Source organism: Pinus tabuliformis, chromosome 3_2 (assembly GCF_031772625.1).
Source record: "Pinus tabuliformis cultivar Carrire ecotype Pingquan chromosome 3_2, CPIR1, whole genome shotgun sequence".
NCBI classification, from domain to species: domain Eukaryota; kingdom Viridiplantae; phylum Streptophyta; class Pinopsida; order Pinales; family Pinaceae; genus Pinus; species Pinus tabuliformis.
This window is the reverse complement of record NC_142302.1, coordinates 175,263,197-175,284,414: the sequence shown is the minus strand read 5'-3', so window position 1 is coordinate 175,284,414 and position 21,218 is coordinate 175,263,197. Positions and strand designations below refer to the sequence as shown.

Genomic DNA, 21,218 nt, shown 5'->3' with positions numbered 1-21,218 from the left:
AATTGACTTTTGACTGGGCAAATGACCTCCAAATCCAAAAATTCCGGTTGGGTTGGAAAGTAGACTCAGAGACCTTTCCAACGAGCTATCCTGCACCTCATTCTGACACCGGGAAGGCCTCCAAACAGGGCTCCAAAGTGCGCGACCCGTTGAGGAATTTGTGCCAAATTTGACCAGTTCAGCCCAGAATTTGCAGTTTAGCTCCAATTTGACTTTCTGAGGTCGATGGTGGTCCTTTTGACTGTACTTGTGGCACTTTTTGGATACTTTTACCCTTGTTTTACTCTTCTAGAAGTTTCTCTCATGTAAAAGGGTAAAATTGATTGTATGAACTGGTTTCCAAGTTTTTAGAGGCAAGTTGTTTTGACTGCTTATTTTGTAGTGCTTAGTTTAGAAGTTGTTCAAACAGCTCCTAGGATAGTGAGCTCGACCCATGGAGGCAGGGAAAGAGGTTAGATCATCTATATTATGTACTTTCATGCTCATTTTCATGGTTGGACTCTTGAGGGAGAAGCTATCATTGTATTATTTCACTTGTATCTCTGCAATTTTTGGCTAAGGAAGACTAGGGTTTTGCAGTCATCTTTGGGATTCTTGTGGACTCAGGTGTTGATGGTGTGTTTCTTCATGTTATTGTAAGCTTTGTTATGTGATTCATTTCCTTTCTATACTGCTGCATATTAAACAAATGAAGTGATAAAGTCAGAATTCATGCTTGCCATGCTCTACTTTTAAATTTGTTTAATTTCTATGTTTTCTGCTGTCTAAAGAGAATTCAAATCCATTGTTTGCTCTCTTTAGCCTTCTTATCTTTCTTCCTAATCATCCATTTCAGCTAAAGACATCAATACAGGTTCCTACCTTGCCCCAAAGACCCCCCTGCAGAAACTGTGTCAAATCCCCGCACCCTAAATTGTAGTTCCTCAAATTGCCACCAAAAACCCAAAAAACCCCCAAATCAACCTTCAAATCAGTTTACTAGCCTAATATCAGTGTTACCTTGATTGGTCATCTCTTCCTATTGAAAATTTACCGAGATTGACCGAAGAGAGCCTTCTCCTGCCCCGTAGGGCTAGCTACGAGGCTGAATGGTTTGATGTAGCTTTGAGATTTGCCTTTTCAGCCTGAGGTGAAATTTCAAGCGCTAACAAGTCCTATGGAAGTTCTTTGCATCTAGGCATAGGAGAGCAGATAGGCATGATGTCGAGGGGATATGGAGGGCAACAGTGTGTAGGAGAGCAGAGATATGGGAAACAGTGTATAGGGAGTGAGCAGCGTATGGAACGCGCTGAAAACAAGATGCAAAGGAACGTTGCTACCAAGTGAGGCCAGTCATTTAGGCAACGTTCCGGGCCAGCATTTAGGCAGCGTTCAGAAATAAAAACGCATATGACAGACCAACATACAACACATTGCAGCAACAGTGGAGGGGACAGAGAGCAGTAGGCAGTGGATAGAGAGCAGTAGGCAAAGGACAGAGAGCAGTAGACAGATGGGAGTTACAACTATTTTGGGAGCTAGCTTTGATACCATGTCAGACCAGGCAGTAACTCCTCAACCAAAAATTGATTCGTGTTTATTCCTTCAGGTAGGTCTACATTATATACATGAGGGAGAGACTGTTCACTTCATCTCTCGATGACTGTTCATATTACTTATTTATCTATTTACATTATATTCACCCAATCATGAGGATTAGGTGTCAACATTGTTGCAGGTCTTGAAGTTCAAATAGACTTCTTCTATCTCCGATATAAACTGCTTCCTTGATCCTTTTTATAATTTGCAAGATTGATGGATTTCAAAAGACTGAGATTATGCTTTTCCTTGTTTGTAGTATAGATCTCCAACCTCTTTAAAGATCTCATTTTTATTGTTATTATGTAGTAGATCAAGTCCTAGTAGCCTTCATACTGAAACGAGCTTCAAAAATTGGTATATGACTATGTTTCTTTTCAAGAGTCGACTTTCTCTATTACTGTTAAGATTCATATCTCCTGAGTGTATATGTGTGTGTGTGTGTGTGCAGACCCTTGTCAAACCACAAAGATGATGATTTGATACTGCTACAAGAATCTCGAATCCTTTTGTTCACTGTAACTTCTAATAGGTTGTTCCAATGAGATTAAGAGTGCCTCTATTTTGCTCGGTCTTAGTTCCTCTCTTCAAGAGGCTCTTTGTTGGAGATTAGGACTATATAAAAGATGCATCTGGAATGTGATTCTTTAATATGCTTAGAACTTGTGGTCATTGTTACCGCTCAAACTAGTAGGGTACCTAAAAGGGGCTCTTAAAGGGACACCTACTAGGCCAAGGGAAACAATGGAGATTAGCTTACTGTCACCAAAGCTAAGACTCCCTACTCTTTACTAACTTTCATCGATGGGAGGAGACCTAATATATAGAAAGTCACTTGTGAAGGATGAATCAACAAATGGATGTGAAGTATCCCTAATCACTCTTTTCCTAGAAGGAGGTTAAGAATGGAGCTTGTTTGCCATGTAAAGGGGTAGGTTTAAGAAATATGCCATGTAAAGGAGTTTCCCAATCCCTAAAATCCATATTGAACTTGGTTTCCCAGGTGGTTCTTGAAGAATTAACTTTTCAAAGGTATGGGACTGCACGAGACCAAGTGGATCGAACTTAGGTTAAGGGGAGGGAGTTTAGCAACCAATGATGATCTTAACCCAGACAAGAAAAGAGAAAGGATAAAAACAAGAGTTTTCACTTAGAGGTGTCAAATTGATCATATGAGGTACTAACCTAGGGAACCCTAGGGCAAAGTTTGATCTCAGAGCTAGGGCTTGGGATATCTCACAATCCCACTATCGGAATTTCTTCAAATTTCGAGGAGACCTTGAGGACACACCAGCGCAATGGAGGCTAGGAGATCAAAATTTTTCTATGGCTACTTTGTCGGGAAAGTGATGCAATAGGTGGTCCAGTGTGGCTAGACCTAGAATGAAGGGGGAAAGGTGAAGAAAAATGGTTCTTTGAGTGACCACCTATTGGTAAACCAATGCTTGATCCCTTTGGGAGGATGGAGTCTAGGAGAATGATGAGAAAGGACTTGATTTCTCAGTCAAGGAGGCCTCAATGACCACTTCGCTTGGCCTTTAGGGCATGAAGTGACCTTAAAGCTTTATACTTCGCTTTGCATAAAGAGATGGCTTATCAAGATAAATTCAATTGTAGAATTATCCCTAGAAGATTTCATTCAACATACATGGCTCATACATTGAGAGATGCTATATAGAAACAATAATTCCACAATTTCACAATTATGCAATGCAACAATTAACCCTAGTATAGCAAAAATCCCATTCCAATGCATATGAAAAAGTAAAACAAGAATAGCATTAAATGTGTGTACTTACATGTAAGAGAAGATATCCAACCATCAACATATTTTCCAATAAAGAAGCTCCAAGGTAAGAAAGTCCAATCCAAACATCAAAATTCATCCATGCTCCAATTCATCCTCCAAGAAAGAAATGCAAAATTATCAAGAGAGAGAATGATCCAATCCAACTGATGATACAAAATGAATTCATGTTTCCCCTATCTATACACTCATTAGGAGTCCGAATTACCTAATTTGAGCCTACATTAGCCCATCAACTAAAATAATGTGCAAATAACTGTCTATTGGTGACAAACCCACCAAACAAGCTCATAAACAAAATAATAAGCCTCTCAAGGGGTCGACTAATCAATAATGCATGTCAGTGGGCTCTCTAAGAGGCTTGTTGAAATCCATAAGTGCCAAAAATGATGAATTGGACTTCAAAAAGTAATGGACAAGGCGTTGACCCTTTGTTCTCCACATATTAAACCTGTGGTTCTCCCAATGGCTGTGAGGGCACACAAGGGATCTCATGGGTCTCTAAGTGAGTCGAAGATGCCTTTAGTCCTTTTGTAAAAGCTCAAATGATGGTGTAAGTGATGCCATGTCAACATAGAAGTCCTGGGTCATTTGCCAAGTGCATGGTACAACTGTGAGGCAGGTTGGGCAAAGGTGAACTAGGTGCATCTTCCTCGTCCAATAGGTGGGTTTTGAGCAATATGTGAACATCTCTAGGGATCCATGGAGTGTTGTCTACTGTTGTGGAGGCACATGGCTCTCAACACACACTTTACATATGCCAATGTAGACCTCTGGAGGGTTAAGACCCCGTATAAGGAGACCAAACCCAAGATGGAGACCACCTGCAATCCTACATAAGATCAAATGCGTCCCCTAACCTTATAGTACAACAAATCATCAAAGAAATCGAATAAAAGAGCTTACAAAACATGGACAACAAGTGGGGACTTCATAATGGCATGCTCTTCCATAATATGCTTTGGCATGTGCTAATGTCTCCAAGCTCCAAATGGGGTTAACCAGGTATCCCATTAGGTGGTTTCTACTTCTAAAGGGGATAATATGGCCAAGGTACATCCTTTTAAAGGTGGTGGCATATGGTAAAAATATGAATGGAGTAGGGAATGAAAATGGAATCCCACACGTGGGTCTATAATGTATAGGAGGGAGAAATCGTGGCACATGTGATACCCCAACCTTGATTTTTCCACCCTTTTTTATATGCTTTTTGCCTTTTCATGATTTTTCTCTAATTAAGTGCTCGGGGCTCAAGGGCTAAGAGCATGTGTGAGATATAGCAGTGAATGCCCCTTTTAAGGTAGGGCGGTTCATTGCCCATCAGGAATTGGGACAATTATGGGTTCCTAAATGATAAGGAAGGCTCATCTAGGGCCTGTAGGAACCAGGGTGATGGCCATGATAACGGGGTAGAGCTCATGTATTAGCTTTTACCCACATGCTAAATGTGTTTGTCCCGACCATCTTTTGCATTTTGTGGTACATTTTCCTGTTGAATGTAGCCAATTATGCTTTTGCTTTTCTTTTTGGCTGCATCAACCTCTGTGGCATCATTCTAGGCCCGTCCCAATGTGTAGGCAAGGGGAAGGAGAAAGCTAACCCTATGTGGACCCAGGTGGGAGAAATGATGAATGGGGTTATAATGAGTGGAAAGGGGGCAATATATGTGGATGAGGGTCTAGAACCGCACAACCAAAATCAGGGTTTCCCTTGAAGTACCATCCCTAAAGTCATATGCTTAGTAAAAGAGATCCCACAGGACTAGATCCAAGGTTAATATCGAAAAAGGGGTCTAGGGGACAAGAGCACAACCTAGCCCATTCTTTCCGTTTCTGTTTTTGAAATGTTGAACGGCATTTCTGGGGGTTGCGAGGGATGTTTCCGATAACATAGGTTCATCCTCGCTAGCTAATGAACCAACTGGTTTGTTCGATTTCCAATTTGACCTGGTCAATTTTGAATACTATGGTCCAGACCAATGCATTAGACCTTGGAAGTATGGTCAGTAGCTTCCCAGGCTCCTGCAATTATAAATTCTCACCAGAGGTTTTTCCTCACAAATCCATTCAGCTTTGCCTTCTCTTGGATTGCCTATAAGGGATACCCACTACCTCAGGAAGGGTTCTGAGCTACCCTTGCTACCCTCAAACATCGTCGAACTAGAGGCCCTCGCTGCCACTAATGCGTTCTTAGAACCTTGATGTCTCACCTTGGAAAAAGGGGTCAGAGGCTATGTTGTTCCTTAGAATAACCTCAGAGGGATGGGTTGACCTTAGATAATGCCCTAAAGATCTTCGCTACGTCAGGATACCCACAAGAATGGCCTTTACTACTTAGCACAGAGATTCAATGGCCAAGTAAACCTCAAAAAAATAGCCTTTGCTTCCTTAGAGTATGAGCCTTGGTGGCATAGAACTCTTAGTCCACAACCATAGAGAATTTTGTCCTTTGTTTGCCAAAACCAGATAAGAATTGCCTCGGAATATTATAAGACAACAGGATAGAGAAAGGGGAGAAGACTAGCTTGGGTGGGATCATCACCACAAAAATTAATAAAGGGAAAAAGGGCTCTTAAAACCCTCAAAGCCTCAACTCTCAAAAATAAATATCAATCCACAATGATGGTCAAAATGATTATATCTCTCTCTTACTTATATATTCCTTATGGGGTCCCTCCTTATTTTTGTGTGAGAGGTTACAAATTTAACCCCCAATTCTGTCTTTTTGCCCCAACTATCCCAAATTTACCTAATGTTGCCCCAAAACATTGGATGATGGGTTCCCCCTTTATCATTAACTATAGCCTACGGGGTTGGATAGGCTACTTCATCCTTCCTTGGGCAATTAATCAATGGAGAACATTTCAGTAACAACAACATCACAAGCTTTTAGCCATCAAATCAAGTCTTATGCTATAGAATCTAGATGAAGTTGTGATATTTGATGTGTTTTGTCTAGACTTCCAACAACACGTGGAATAGCAAGTCCAAGCACTATACCTTTAGGATCAAGGAAGTTACCCCAGAATCCCAACCTATACACTAGAGGATAAGTTGTATGATATCAAGATAAGATCCACAAAATGGAAGCATATAAGAACACATTTGGTTGGCCACAGAGGACTCTTCCCTCTCAAGCCAACTTAAAATTCAAGGAACAGTTTTCCTTTCTTCCACTGACAATTGGGACAATTTTTTTCTTAAACAAGAAGGAAATAGTAAACACCCATACTTTATTCTCTGAAGTGCAAAATAGTCTTTTAATTTATTATCGTAATCATCTGCACATATTTGTAGGGTAGGTGTCTTTTTTAAGACGTAATTGGTTATATGTAAGATTTTGTACGAGGGAAGAGGCTGCATGAGACTCTCATGCAAAGTTGTATCTTTGATTAAAGGAAGCATTTCTCCTATGAACTATTATTGAGAGTATGTTGAGAATAGGATCCTTGAATTCCCTTTGAACAATCTTGTGATGTCTTAACTTTCTTAGAAGTTTTGTTTCAGCTATTCTCATCTTCGTCCATTTCTAGACATATTACCCTATCAAAACTCCTAACAAGTCTTTTCCCATTATTGTCCACTTGTGGAAAAATAGTGCTCGAGCCAATGTTATTGGAACCAAACCAGTGATGGAACTGGAAAACCCTCTGAACCGCAAACCAAGTCAGAATGGGAAAAGAAAACAGACCAAAAAACTGGCCGGCTAAATAGAACATTCAAATTTTAAAGAAAATCATATATATTCATGTGCATCTATATGAATCCAAACGATTTATACACAAATATGCAAATGTTCTCATTTATATAACAAATAAGAGTACATGTAACCAAAATAACACTTAGTGCAATACATTTCTAAACCAAAAATACATCAACAAAGAGGTTCTAGATGGCCTCTAGTGTCAAAAAAAATCATGCTACAAGAAATACCTACATTCTTGAGATTGCTATCTTGGGAGGTAATCCAAACCCTAGGGTATAGGGTTGTGATGGATTTGATGCCACAAAAGTCATTTGTGGGCTAAGCACCCAAGCTTGTGGGTGTGAAACCAATCATGGTGTTGGTGACTTGGCACTTGGAGAATATGGGACACCCTTAGTGGAGCAAGGGACTGCCAAGAACACTAAGAAAGGCCTTGTCGTTCGTGAGAAAATAATTTATTTATGTGTTGTGTGGGCTAATCTAAGAGATCAAGTCGGCCTTGACCTGAAGAGACCCCTCTTGGAAGGGCCAGACGTTGGCCAAAGAAACATATAAATAGAGAGGAGGAGGCAGCCTCATTCTATCATCCAAGAGCAACACATCATAGGAAAAACATCTCTGATCTGGCTGCAGTCCATTGGTTCCCTAGCCAAAGTTAAGATGGGGTTGTTTTGATTCTTTCTTGTGACAGGTTGGAGGCCGAGTTTGGTAGAGTGCAAGCCGAAGTCTAGATAGTAGATTCTATGCACTTTTGTGGAGGATTTATCAACTACAAAAGCCGAGATATTTGTTGGACTTTCTAATTCTAACCCATTAGAAACCCTTCATGTACTTTCTGATTTATTTCTGCCTACTTGTTCTGATTAATTAACAAGTTATTTACATGTAAATACTGAAAATAAATACAAGTACATGCTCAACACATTACAGATCATCAACTGAAGGAAACAAAACAAGCACACAAGTGACACCGTTGTTTTTGGACCAATGTCCCCAGAAAAACCCAATGCGGGAAATCGGTGCAGCTATCTAAGGGTTTTATTATTATGCAGTTTCTGAATACAATCTGGATGCCAAAACCGGCTCACCCAATAGAGAATAATCTTGACAGTAGTACCTCTCAGTCAGAGATAGATGTTCCGGTTGAAACCCCAGATAAACACTCTGACAGCTCCCAGCTCCAATTTGCCTCACGAAAACCCCATCGTCTACCTCTAGGGACTGCGTCAGCCCTTCCTAGCCTAGCGTCAGTCCAATAACCCCTGAATCAGCCTCTGGAGGCACTACGTCATCCTTTAGAGCCTCTATGTCACCCACGCTGGCTCTCTGAGGAATTGCACATCTCCTGGCTGCCTCTGCGTGGGCCCTAGCTGGAACTGTGTGGCCTCTGGCTAGCTCTGCGTCCCTCTCTCCCAACTTCTGCGCTAGTTCTCCTGGTACCCTCTCTGCTTCATTATTCACTACCCTTCAACTGCAACTCTGATCACTCTTTCGACTTCCTCAGCAAACCTTGCCCTAGAAAATCAAAATCTTGATCAACTCGGTGTATTCCCTAAGTGACCCTCAAGCCTCCTATTATACTTTTCTCGTTGAAAAATCAACGGCCGAAATTAAGTCCCTAATCAACGGCTAAGATTAGATCTGGCTTGATCCACGACTTTTGGACCATTCTAACACAGTTTTATATTAATTCACATTAATGTTTTATTTTCCCTAAGTTTAGACTTTGGGACTCCATTAAAAATATATTTTAATATCTCCCAAATTGTTTAGAATGTTCCCAAACCCTCTCTGGGTATTGGAAATCTCATGTGCCTTAGCCCCTCCACTAATTTTTGTGGCTAGAGCACATCCGATGCTACCCCAAATCAACACTCCCTCTTAGCGAGGATTGTGCTCTAGCAATACTCCTCACTGAGTGTCACCCTAATCATCCGGCATCAGTCCCTGTGTTGATGCTAGGCTTGCTGCCTATCATCTGCACTGTTGCATCCTATACTGCTACCCATGGCCCTGTCACTGCCACTGCTGCATCCGTACTGCAACTCCTTCTCATCCTATTGCATCGTGCTACCCATAGCACTGTCGTTGCTAATTGTTGCATTGCAACTTATTTACTGAGAAGTAAGTAACTGATCTCCCAACTCTGACATCTTCATCAGGCTAGAGACACCCATGATGTTGAAGCTCCCTCTGTCGCTGACAAGTGCTCCCTCTCTAACCTCTGCGCTACTGCAACAACTCCCTGCATCTCGCACCATTGCACACCTCTCTGTGCCATCCTGCACTAGTGCAACACTCCCGTGCTTCTCGCACTTCTACCTCATGCTGCCCTGGGAATCATGCACAGTAGCTCCCTCTGTCGCTCCATCCGCATCCGTCTCTACTGACATCCACTAGTACTACTACTCCTCTTCAGGGCTTCGGTAGCAAGGCCTAATCCAAGAGGCTGAGTACCTCGAGGATCCTGCCCCTCATCGCCTGTAGTCCGTCTAACTACAGCTCAATGTCTCCCACTTCCACTCAAGTGGTGTGTGTGCACTCATGGCACAGTCATCGTCTATCTCCACTTCCTTCTCTGCCCTTGTTGGCGCAATCTTGGTCTCGGAGGCCTCTCCCTTGCTCTTCTTCCTTAGACACTGGGTCGCATAATGACCCAAATCCCCATAGTGGAAGCATTTGACCATGGAGAGGTCCTTCTTCCATTTCTCTTGCTTTACCTCAGATGCTAGGGCAGCATCCACCTCCTCCTCCTTCTTGATTCTGATCCCCTTGTCGCTGCTTCCCGCCTTGCTCAGCCTTTTGATCTCTTCTTGGCGAAGAGCCGCCCACATTTCCTCCCAATTTGGAAGGGTCGCCCTGCCCAGTATGCTCTAGACAAACACCTCCCAGTCTTCTGAGACTGCATTCAGGGCTTTTCTCACCATCAATTCTAGATCCAGCATGGCTCCTATGGAAGTCAACTGATCCCGGATCTCCTTCAATCGACCGAGGAAGGGGTCGATATGTTCTCCCTTCTGCATCTGTTATGGCTACAGCTGATTTTCTAGTAGCATCTTCCTCTGCACGAAATTATGCTAATACAACTTCTTTAGGGCCTCCCACATCTCATTTGCCATATTCTTCTTGGCAATATGTGGTACTACATGGTCCTTGACCCCGTCAAGGATGATGCTCTTGGCCCTTGCCATTGCATCCTCGTACTTATCGTTATCAGCCAGGTCAACTGGGACTGCTATTGTCCTCAAGATGAATTGCTTGAGACAGTTCCTGTCTAGAACAGATAAGATTTTGGCCTTCCAGACTACAAAGTTTGAAGCTCCATCCTGTCTTTCCTGGTCTCTTAACACGTTCATTGCCATCTCGTTGCTCCTCTACTTCCTTTCTGGAAGTTCTCAGTGTGACTCCCTCTGAGCCTTGATTTCCCTCCTAGAAACTTTTCTGCCAATGTCGAGATGCCCCCATTCCGATCCTTAGTGGCACTGCACTACTGATCCGGATTTCTTGGCTAGAAATCCTCGGTAGCAGCTCCCTCCTCCTTGGTCTTGCCCTATTAGGTACTGTTTTGACTACAATACCCCACCAGCTTCACTCTGCAACTTACCCACAGCCTCCTAAGCCCCAACAAACTGAAGGTTAGAGCATCTAGGCTCGCAATCTCGGCACCAGAAAAATCCGCACCTTCTGGCCATGGGTGTCAATCCTTCCTGACTGAGAAAGATGACCGGGCACTGCGTAGGTCGAGTCTACTCCCCTCTGCCACTGCGTTGATCCTCTTCCCAGCTCAAACTTGATGATGCAGGCACTGCGTCACTCCTTGTTGCTTCTCTGCTAGGAACAATTATGTTCAAACTTCATGGTATGTGGACCAAACTGAGCTAAAGCCTGAGACCGGCTACATCAGCGAGTAGGTCAATTGTATCTTGTTTAGGGTAGATTGATTGTCAAAGGATTGACACCAAACCCTAGTTGTATTCTTGGATCAGTGATTGTATGAGGGCCATGATCCCTGGTACAGGAACCTTAGACTATTGTATTAAAGATTGATTAATATAACAAAGTTGGGTTGAAAAAGTGAAAAATTGTCTATTGTGCACTAGTTGATTTACTGTTGTGTTTATTCCACTGTGCAATGCAGTCTTGTTGTAGCATTTGAGTTGGTTGTGTCAGAGATTGTAAGACCCTAACCTAGGTTCTCTTGTGCTGTAGAAATTCATCATACATATCATAAAAATCATTGCCTATATTGAGATCTTCATCATCAATATCACTCTTTAAGCATTAAAATGTGATAGAAAAAGCTTCACATGTCAAATTGAGATTTTGTTTGAGTGATGGATACATTTTTACTAGGGTTGTGATAGAGGATTTCAACAGTCAATGTCACTAACACCAAGGTACATAGAGGGCTTGGTGCTCTTGATTAAATTCTAGACCCTCGCACACTACAAAATCCATTGGAAACATTACAATCCCCCCAATCCTGAAATCCTGAAAACTGTTTAAGTCTGCTGGATTTTGAATGAGAATTAAAATTTTACTCACCATATGAAATCTAATGAAGTCAGGACCACTCTAAAACATTCTGAGTCAATTAATGGTAATGTTAAAAATTAAAGTAAAATGATGAATTTTCATCCTTTTACTTTAAGAATTTAACATTACCATTAATTGCATAGCAATAGTAGGGCGGTAGGCTTGAATATTAAGTTGCCCCACTAAAAAAAATTTGTTTTTTTTTTAATTGTGTTTGGAAATTCCTTGGTGACATTGTATGAAACCATCCGGCTTGGTATAAAACTGGCTAGTTCGGAGAAAAAGGCCGGTTTGGTACCGAACCGACAATTTCTGGTTCAAAGTCTCAAACCGGACTGGTTTGAACCCCAAACTGGTTGGACTGGCTGGTTCCAGTCTGGGTCTGATAACACTGGTTTGAAAATTGTGTTGTAGTCATAGGGAAACAATACTTCATCAATTATTATGAGTTTCACTTTGGAGGATAATGTTTCACAACTTTTGGCTCAGAAGAAAGGAAACTCAGTTGACTGGCAAAGTCAGAATAGTTTGTCAGTGGTAGTGACTAGCAACTTGATGTATACAAAAGAATATTCAGAGAAAAATATTAAATATTGTCTCATGATTATTATTCTGAATTGTAGTTCCATATTTTTCATGTAGGTTATCTGCTTCCTGTCAGTATTGCTTAGAATATCTTTAGCTGTATGGAATTTTGATAGTTCTTATATTTGAAACATGAACAGTAATCTTGATTTGATTGGCAGCTACGGTATGGAACTTCATGCTTTGATTGTAAATGATTTGTATTATCATCTTCAAGGAGAGTTAGAAGGTCGAAAACTTCCCCCAGGTTCCTTTCAGAGAGTTTCAGAGTACCTCATAAAGTTGGAGATAGATTCAATTTTGCAAACTGACAAACATTTCCGTTTAAAGGAGCTTCATCCATTGTGTGAAGATAAGTATCTTTATGATACCAAAGCCCTTGAAACAGAATTGGGTATAGAGTGGTGGTCTCACTCTGATGACAAAGGATTCACAGCTGCAGCAGAAAAGACACTAGAAATCTTGAGCCGTGCAAACAAGGCCTCTTGTCTTGCAGATTTGCAGTTGAATGCATTAAAAGCGTGGATGACTGTGTTAGCCTTGTCAATATTCGACAAAAAGGTTGTAAGTTCATTCATGCTCGAGAACTATCATACTTATACAAAACACTTTCTGTTCTTGTTATATTTCTAGACTCTAAGAATACCTACATTCCTTGTTTCTGGTTATAACATTTCTGGATCAATCTGTTTTGGTGCTTATCCTTCTGTTTATAGGACCTCATATTGTGTCTTGCTGAACAGGGGACAGTGTTGGGATCAATAACCCTAAATGCAGCCTTCTCAGAAGAATCGATAGGGTTGTGTGTTGAAGATCTTTGCAATTATCTATTGGCATCAATGCAGTTGCTAGGCCCTCTTGGTGATCCAACAAATTACATGCTAAATTTTCTCTTAACACAGGCCCAACTTTTGCTTATTTTTGTGAGATGGATGTCCAGCCGTATAATGTCAACAACAAATAGGATGCAAACTTGGCCACTTTACGCAAAGGTGATCAGAACAGTGATCACAAGCCTAAGATCATTGACGGATATCAAGCCATTCATTCCAGATGGATTTGAAGCAATGCTAAGATGTCTCCTGGCAGTGCTTCTGACATCATTAGAGCTTATTCATTGTCAAAATAAAAAGTACCAGGCAAATGGAGAATCAAGGACAGATAAGCAGAATGTGGGAGATGCCTTTTCTGATGTTTCTCTTATGAGTTTGGGATTTCTGCCTGTTCTTTGCAGTTGTGTTGAAAATAGCAATGTTGCAAACGTGTCTTTAGCTGTAATTGATATGCTCTTAAAAGGTTTCCTTGCACCTAATACCTGGCTGCCTGTTTTTCAAAAGCATTTTCCCACACAGTATGTAATTGGTCAGCTTCGACATGATAGTTGGAGAGATTCAGCTGCTGTAATCTTGAATTTCTGTTTATCTTTAGCACGTGTTAGAGGAGGTGCTGAGATGCTGCAGTCTGCTGGGTTTTTTTCAAACTTCTCAACATTTAGTCACTTCCTACAGGATGAACTTTCATTAGGCTCCAGAGACAGAGAGGGTCCATTCTCTGTGTGGCATAAAGATAGACAGTGTGATGGGTTATGGGGTCTAGGGTTAGCAGTTGTAACAGCAATGGTGAATTCTCTTGGAGAAAATGATGCTGGTGTTTCAGTCCTAGACAATGCATTGGCCTATTTTTTTTCTGAAAAAGATAATATCTTGTGTGCCCTGTATGCCCCTGACCTTCCAACCGATGCACTTGGTAGGAAGAGAACTAAACATCAAAGGCCCCAAACTTCCCTTGTTGCATTACAAGAAACAGAGCATGCCATTACTCTTATGTGCCATCTTGCCAAGAACCGAGTAACATGGCTAAATGTTATGCAAGGTGTAGATTCAGAACTTAGGGAAACTAGTATACATCTATTAGCCTTTATTGCTAGAGAAGGTCTTATCTGTACTCGAGATAATACTAGGGAAAGTATGCTTTTGCGATGCCCTCCCCTTCAAAAGGAAGAGATAGCTGCACACGAAAAGCCTTCAATAATAAACAGCAAAAATGGATGGTTTTCAGTTTCGGCAAGGGGATCTATGGCTAAAAGAAAACGGTGGACAGCATTGCAACAAACTGCACTTGATCCTGGCACAAACGTTTTGCCATTATCCTTGGTAAAGGGTGAAGCTGAATCTGAAAGTATTACTGCTTCCTTTACAGAATACTCGGACTTGGTTGCCTTACAAGTGTACAGAATAAGTTTTCTAATTTTGAATTTTTTGTGTATGCAAGCACAAGCAGCAATTAAAAGAGTAGAGGAAGCTGGAAATATTGATCTTGTTCATTTCCCAGAGCTTCCAGTGCCTGAGATTCTGCATGGTCTTCAGGTAATTGTCATAATCCTTTTAGGCCATATCTACATTTAGTTCATTATTGTTTTGAAGAATAGCTTGATATTCTCCAGAGCTCATGTTAATTCTCTTTTTGCAGGATCAAGCAGTTGTCATAATGACAGAATTATGCAGTAGCAGGAAACAAAGGCCTATAGAACCCCAAGTTCAAAGTGTATGTCTTTTACTTTTGAGAATTATGGAGAAATCATTATACTTGGAAGTTTGTGTAATGCGGATTTGTGGAGTGAACCCAGTGTCAGTCCGCCTGGATGACTTTTCAAAAGAGTACAAAGCCTTGATTTCTGGTGAGTCTGTACTAGGAATTGCGTATTTTCTGATCTACTTGAATTTTTCTGTAGCCTTCTCAAAACAAGAGTTGCTAATTGCATTCATGCTTTACTGGGAAGTCCTTCTAATATTTTTTATGCTGAATTTATATTTTTGGATGCGTGAGGTATTTTTATTCCTAGAAAAATGTTCTTATATATTGCCTCAATTCTGTGAAATTGTGTGGTTTCTTTTCGAAATTGTCCTCAGGCTGCCTATTTTTATATTAATTTGATATTCTTTAATGAGCTAGTTCAGACATGGTTCTGATAATTTCTGTGGTGCACAGTAATGTTCTAATACGTATCATTTTCTTCCAGCTACACAGGGTCAACAATTTTTAGAGGGTCCATTGAAATCTTTGAAGCGCGTTATTGTACTTCTTTATCCTAGTATCTTAACATGACATGAGAAGGGATATCAGGGGTCAGGACAGCCTTCAGTGATGCATTGCAACAAGAATCTTCGGAAAAAGCCCCCACAATGGTTCATGTCTGACATCTGGTAGCTTCAATTGGCAACTTCTCTATGGATGACAAAATTTTAAGTCATGACCCATTCTTTATTGTTTCATACCCTTCGTTGAATTGACGTCAAGTCATTGTAAATTGTGGTAGAACAAAGAAAATTTAAGTGAATATAATGCAATGAATGAATGGATATAGTTGCATTGCCAGAAGCGATGAGAGAGATTTGGTATTGCCTCTTTCGATTAGATCGATACAAATTATTTAGAAATTGCTGTGCAGCAGCACCTTGTATATGTTGAGTATGTTAAATGTATCTTGCCATAAGATTTTGATAAAATGGAAATTTTGGCAAAAAAAACAGCATCTTATGATATGCAAACAAAATGATTAATCCTTGTGGTGATAGTTTCTGATTCTGATTCCTCTGAGCATTTTCTTTGTCTCTATAATGTAATAACATGTACCACAAGTCGTGATTGAGTAGTTGTCTGAATTTGAACTTGATTTCAATTTTCAAATTGAAATTCATTTGTTGATTGGCTATTTCGTACAATATAAGAAGTTCTGGCCTCAATTAAGTAAAGAAACCAGCTTACTATTCTTTTGTTTCATTGCCTATGTGTGTTTGTTTCTGGATGCAAGCTTATTCCTTTCTTAAACATTTATTTTTGGTCGTTTTGTTTTTCTTGCTATAACGTGGAAAAGAAATTATATAAATGTTAAAGACTAAGTTGCACGAAACGGGGAAACGGAAATGAGTTTTCCAAACGAGAAGCGATACGAAACGCGACCTCCCCAAATTTTGGAAACGGGGAAACGCGAATATATATATATATATATATATATATATATATGTGCAATCATAAAGCATTAATGATACATTTACATTATATGATTATAATTTATTACATTTAAACATTAAGATTAAATTTACATCACATTTACTCATGAGTCATGAATGATCACATAATGAAAATAAAAATATAGGAAAATCCAAAATCAGCCTTTATTTATATTAGTATATGAGGCTGCAAGTACAATAAAGACTATAAGGCTGCAAGAACTATAGAGACAAGTCACAAAAGACTAATCCTCATCATAACAATCCTCATCAAAAATAGAAGCAGCACAATGCTCAACAGTGGATGGTGGTGCTGAAGAAGATGATGCACCAATTCCACTTCCAGATTCGGCTTACCCAAATTAATTTTTTGTGGCTGAGACTACCCCGAAATGCCAAAAAAGAGAAGAGAAATATGGCTGTCGCTGAGCCAAATCTGCTGCTACTGAAATCTCTTGCTGAAATCTCTTTTTCTTGCTGCTGAAATCTCTTTCTCCTGCTGCTGAAATCTACTTTGCTCACTGCTCAAAACACCCTAGCTGAAACAACTGCCAGTCTCCAAGAGAAACGACTTGTTGAATAGTGTGATGAGAGAATGAGACAAACTGCTCTTTTATAACTTTAAAATAGGTTTTTAGAATTTTCCGGAAACCTAAAAAAAAAATAAAAAACAACACATTAAATTAGGGAAACGTGGCTCGCACGGCCTGGAAACGCGTTTCCGGCCATACTGCCACATTTCTGTTTTGGGAAACGTGCCAGTACGGTCGGAAACGCGTTTCCAGGCCGTACGGTACGCATTTCCTGGTTTCGTTTCCGTTTCAGGGGGGAAACGACCCCTACCCCCACGTTTCCTGCAACTTAGGTTAAAGATGATCAAAAGTGATCATTGGACCAATGAATGAACTTCTTTTAACATCCACGAGGCTAAAGATAGCTTATGGGACAAATATAGCTTATTCGGCCATTTTCATGTGAAGTCTCACAATAAACGCTCCCATGACTACCATATCTTCTTCCATGGTCCAACCAATGGCTGCACACTGATCTCGAATGTCTTTAATCTTGTTAAGATGTTCCTGTAAAGACATATGTTCGTCCATCATGATGAATAACAACTAATTCTTGAGAAAGAAAACTTTGCTCTTGTTGGATGTCTCGTGCAATTCCTTCAAATGTTCCCAGATTTCGGCAGTTGTCTTGCCAAAAGGAATCTGCGGTAACTGATCATCAATGACAGAGAGTTTGAGAAGCATAACAGCCTCTCAATTTCGATCATCAAACTTATCTTGATCGGTACCAGCTGTACCAGGATGGACCTCTTTATTCAGAACGAGCTACTCAAGACACCTATATTCAAAAATGGTCAACATTCTCTGTTTCCATATGTTATAATTGTTGCCATTAAAACGTTGATTGCCCTCTGACATCAGATTGGTTAGTGAGGCCATTTGCACGTTTCCTAAGACACAGAAAACAACAAAGGAGTTTGGCACGGATTTTAATACATATGCTGGCTGATCTGGACAAAAATTGACAGGTGCTGGAAATAAGATTCAACTCTTGGTCGAAAAAAAAATACGAGCCACAAATATTAGTCTATGAGTTTGATATAATGCCTAAAATTTTCTTCAGTAAGTCATACAAGTGCTGTAATAAAGAAACTTGTCCTTCCCATTTACAATATATGGGATATAGTTGTAGAGAATGCCAAACCAGCAAATAACACTGAAAGAATGACTGAAAGAGAAATATGTTGCCCACAGATAGTTTCAAAACTCAGCCTCCATAGTATACTCCATGCACAACGGCAGAGATGGTTACACACTGTCAGGGACAGAGGCAGCGCTGTCCTAAATTCAGCGACAAACTTGCTCAGCAAACCAAGAAACCTTGAATTCTGTCCTGATAAGATACTCAACCCTTTTTCAACACCATAGCTCAACTCAACAATGACAATGACAATGAGCTCCCAAACAGCAGTTAATGTCCTTCTGCTAGCAAAGGAATTGTCCAGTCGGAAAGAGAACTCTGCCAGAAGGATTGAGGAAGAAAACTCGGCCTTACTGTTATAGAGTGGAAGTGTGACAAATTTGTGGGATTTCTCAGCTTGCAGCGAGGTAAAAAAATATATCGGCTTGCGTTGCGATTAGTTGATACACCTCGGTGCCACAAAACCGCCTTTTGCAATTCAAATGGTGAATGGTTCTTGAGGTTCGTAAATGGGTGTGGGTGGCAGACTCAGGTCAGTCGACAAACAAATGATGCGACAAAAAAATCATGCCGAAATTCCAACAAACATTGGCGCTGTAAAATACGCGTCAAACACGCATTGTTCCGGAACGCAATATAGTGACCCCACTGACGTGGTCAATGGACTGTCGTTTCGATACATGCACATTTGCAAACACGGACGGTACACGCAGTAACTGAGGCTCCAACACCTCCCCGTCTACGTCACGGATTTGAATCACCGCAAAAGCAAAAAAAGAAATTGACCATGCACAAGAAATCTCAAAGCGTATACAGCAAAAAAAAAGAAAATTGACTTTGAACTTCACTGAGTTGTACAGCCTTCGAATCCACGCAATGGCGACGGATGGGGCTTCTAACCAAAAAAAAAAAAAAATCAGATACCAAAGGATTTGATTAGCTGGAGGATCGACTCCAACGTATATTCCAGTATTCAAGAAACCCTCGGAGTAGTTAGAACCCGCAGGAGCAAAGTAAACAATGACGTCCAAAGAGAAAAAAATGACGCCCAAAAAAAATTTCAGATTCCAAGAGCAATTTCGAAATGAACCATAGAATTTTTCAAGCAATGAAAAATTATTTCGAAAGATACCCGAGCTCTGATACCATAATCAATGAATGAATTGAATTACAATGAGCTATGAAGCTCAATAAATAATACAAATGTATTTACATAGATAGAAACAGCAAGTTTCTACTAGGAAATAGAAACAAGAAGTTTCGTCTAAGAAACTACTACTAAGACAGAAACTCCTCCCAAGTACATTTGTGGAATTTATCCATAACAAAAGTTTTTATCTCTTTACTGTTTGTGGAACACATGCTCAAGCAAATACCTCATTTACCAGACCATTTGTTATTTTGTTGCATCCAAGTCTTCTTTCTTTTGAACAATGTCATTAAACACAATCTTAGGCTATCTGCCCTCTTCTATTTGTTCAATTTTTTTTAAATATCTTATGACTTGCACCATAGAAATTGCTTCAATAGGAGCAACCCCTGTTTCACTTAACAATATGGCATAAGGAACTGCACTTTTAATTTTGAATTTGTTTGTAATCAATCACTTCTGAATTTTCTCAATTTGTTTCTACTGCGTCTCGGATGTATTGCTAGCCCATGGTTCACAACCGTAGAGAATCATAAAACCGAAAAAGAGTTAGAGTGGTTTTCAGTCTCATGACTCTGTCTCTCTTACACCTGTTTTGAAAAACATAAAATGTCTTCCAACCACCCAAAGTTCTTTTCTTTCTACACCCATCCCAACTTAGATTTCTATTGAAGTCAATTCCCAGGTATTTGTAATCTGCAACTTCTTCCAGAATGTTGCCTTCAAAGTAGAACTTATGCTGGTTATGTTTTCTTTTGTTAGATCAAACCACTACTTTCATTTTGCTAATATTGACTTGCATCCCCACCCTTCTACAAAATTGCTCAAGGGAAAGTAAGTGCTCTTGCAAACTAAAAGAAAATTTAGCAATCAAAATAAGGTCATCTGCGTACAAAAGAAGTCTTATAACGAACTTGCCCAAATGGATATTGTCACCCCTTGCGAATTTAACCACTCTTCAAGCTTATCAATATATAAACCAAAAAGGGTAGGAGACAATGGGCAACCTTGCTTGACCCCAATATCCCTTCTAAAACTTTCAGAAATCCCTATTGAAGTTCTAATTTTGACTTTCACCTCTTCATACAGCCTATGCATAGCTGCTCTCAAATGCCTGGGAACCCCGAATTCCTCCATTTTGTGCCAAAGCTTATCCCTAGGAACCGTGTCAAAGACTTTTCTGAAATCAACAAAGCAACAAAAGGTTTCTTCCTTTTTCTCCCAAACTTTTTCAATGATGTGCCTTAAAGTTATACCATGATCAATTGTGGAATGTTTAGGTCTAAAACTTGCTTGCCCTTTACAATGTTTATCTCTTTCTTCTGCCCACTTGTTGATTTTATTTTCTAGCATGCTTCCAAATAACTTTGCAAACAAGGGGTTTATCTTTATGGTCTTATAACTGGAGAGATTATTGATGTCACCACTCGTGAAAAGAAGTATTGCCAGACTAGTTGTCCAATCTGTGGGGAACCCTTGTTGTATGATGTTGAAATTTTTTGTAATGTGAGGTGCAAAAATTTTTAAGCCCCACTTTAGATACTCTGCTTGGAGTTCAACTAAGCCTTTTACTTTTCCAACACCCAACTTCTTGATACCATCTCTACCTCTTTTTCTGTGAAGAGTTTTGTATCTGTGTTGACCAAGGGAGGAGGGTCAACCTTGGCATCCTACTCATAAAGTTGTCTTGCATAGTCGAACCATTTAGAAGTTGTAATGTTGTTTTCAGTTTGCACCTTTCTCGGTTGGAGCTCCTTCCAAAATAATTTGGAGCTCGTTTGAATTAAATGTGTTAATTCGTGACTATGAAGGCCGTGAAATGAGATTTTCTCCTTCTCGAAGAGCCTCTCTAGCATTATTTTGGAGGTATTACAATTTTCTAGAGTCAAAAAGAATTCTACCCTTTGGGAGATCTTGTTGGACACATTGAGTTTTTGACCCTCACTGCTTCTTTCTAGTCCAAGAGAACCTTAAATAAATTGGCTTGTATTTGATTTTAAGTTCCAAAGCTGATCTCCAATCAAAACTTCCTCCATTTTCTCTCACAAACTATGTGAGTAGATTACATAATCTACTACACTTGCTCCATTGTAAGTATTGCAAGTGAAATTACCGAACTTTTCCTGTCTAGTCA

General features: G+C 40.1%; 1 protein-coding gene across 5 annotated transcripts in view; it reads left to right on the top strand.

Annotated features, from left to right (window-relative positions):
* The window catches only part of LOC149180358 (nucleoporin (DUF3414)), a 426,459-nt gene extending 410,648 nt beyond the window's left edge, over positions 1-15,811 (top strand). For 3 of the 5 annotated variants that reach the window (XM_089416071.1, XM_089416069.1, XM_089416073.1), the window contains 4 exons: positions 12,352-12,775; positions 12,955-14,577; positions 14,681-14,888; positions 15,231-15,811. In XM_089416071.1, coding sequence (XP_089272197.1) covers positions 12,352-12,775; positions 12,955-14,577; positions 14,681-14,888; positions 15,231-15,316 — 2,341 coding nt within the window. In that variant the 3' untranslated portion in view covers positions 15,317-15,811. The remainder of the gene's footprint in view (positions 1-12,351; positions 12,776-12,954; positions 14,578-14,680; positions 14,889-15,230) is intronic. The other 2 variants (XM_089416072.1, XM_089416070.1) reach the window with 2 other exon arrangements.
* The last annotated feature ends 5,407 nt before the right edge of the window (positions 15,812-21,218 follow it).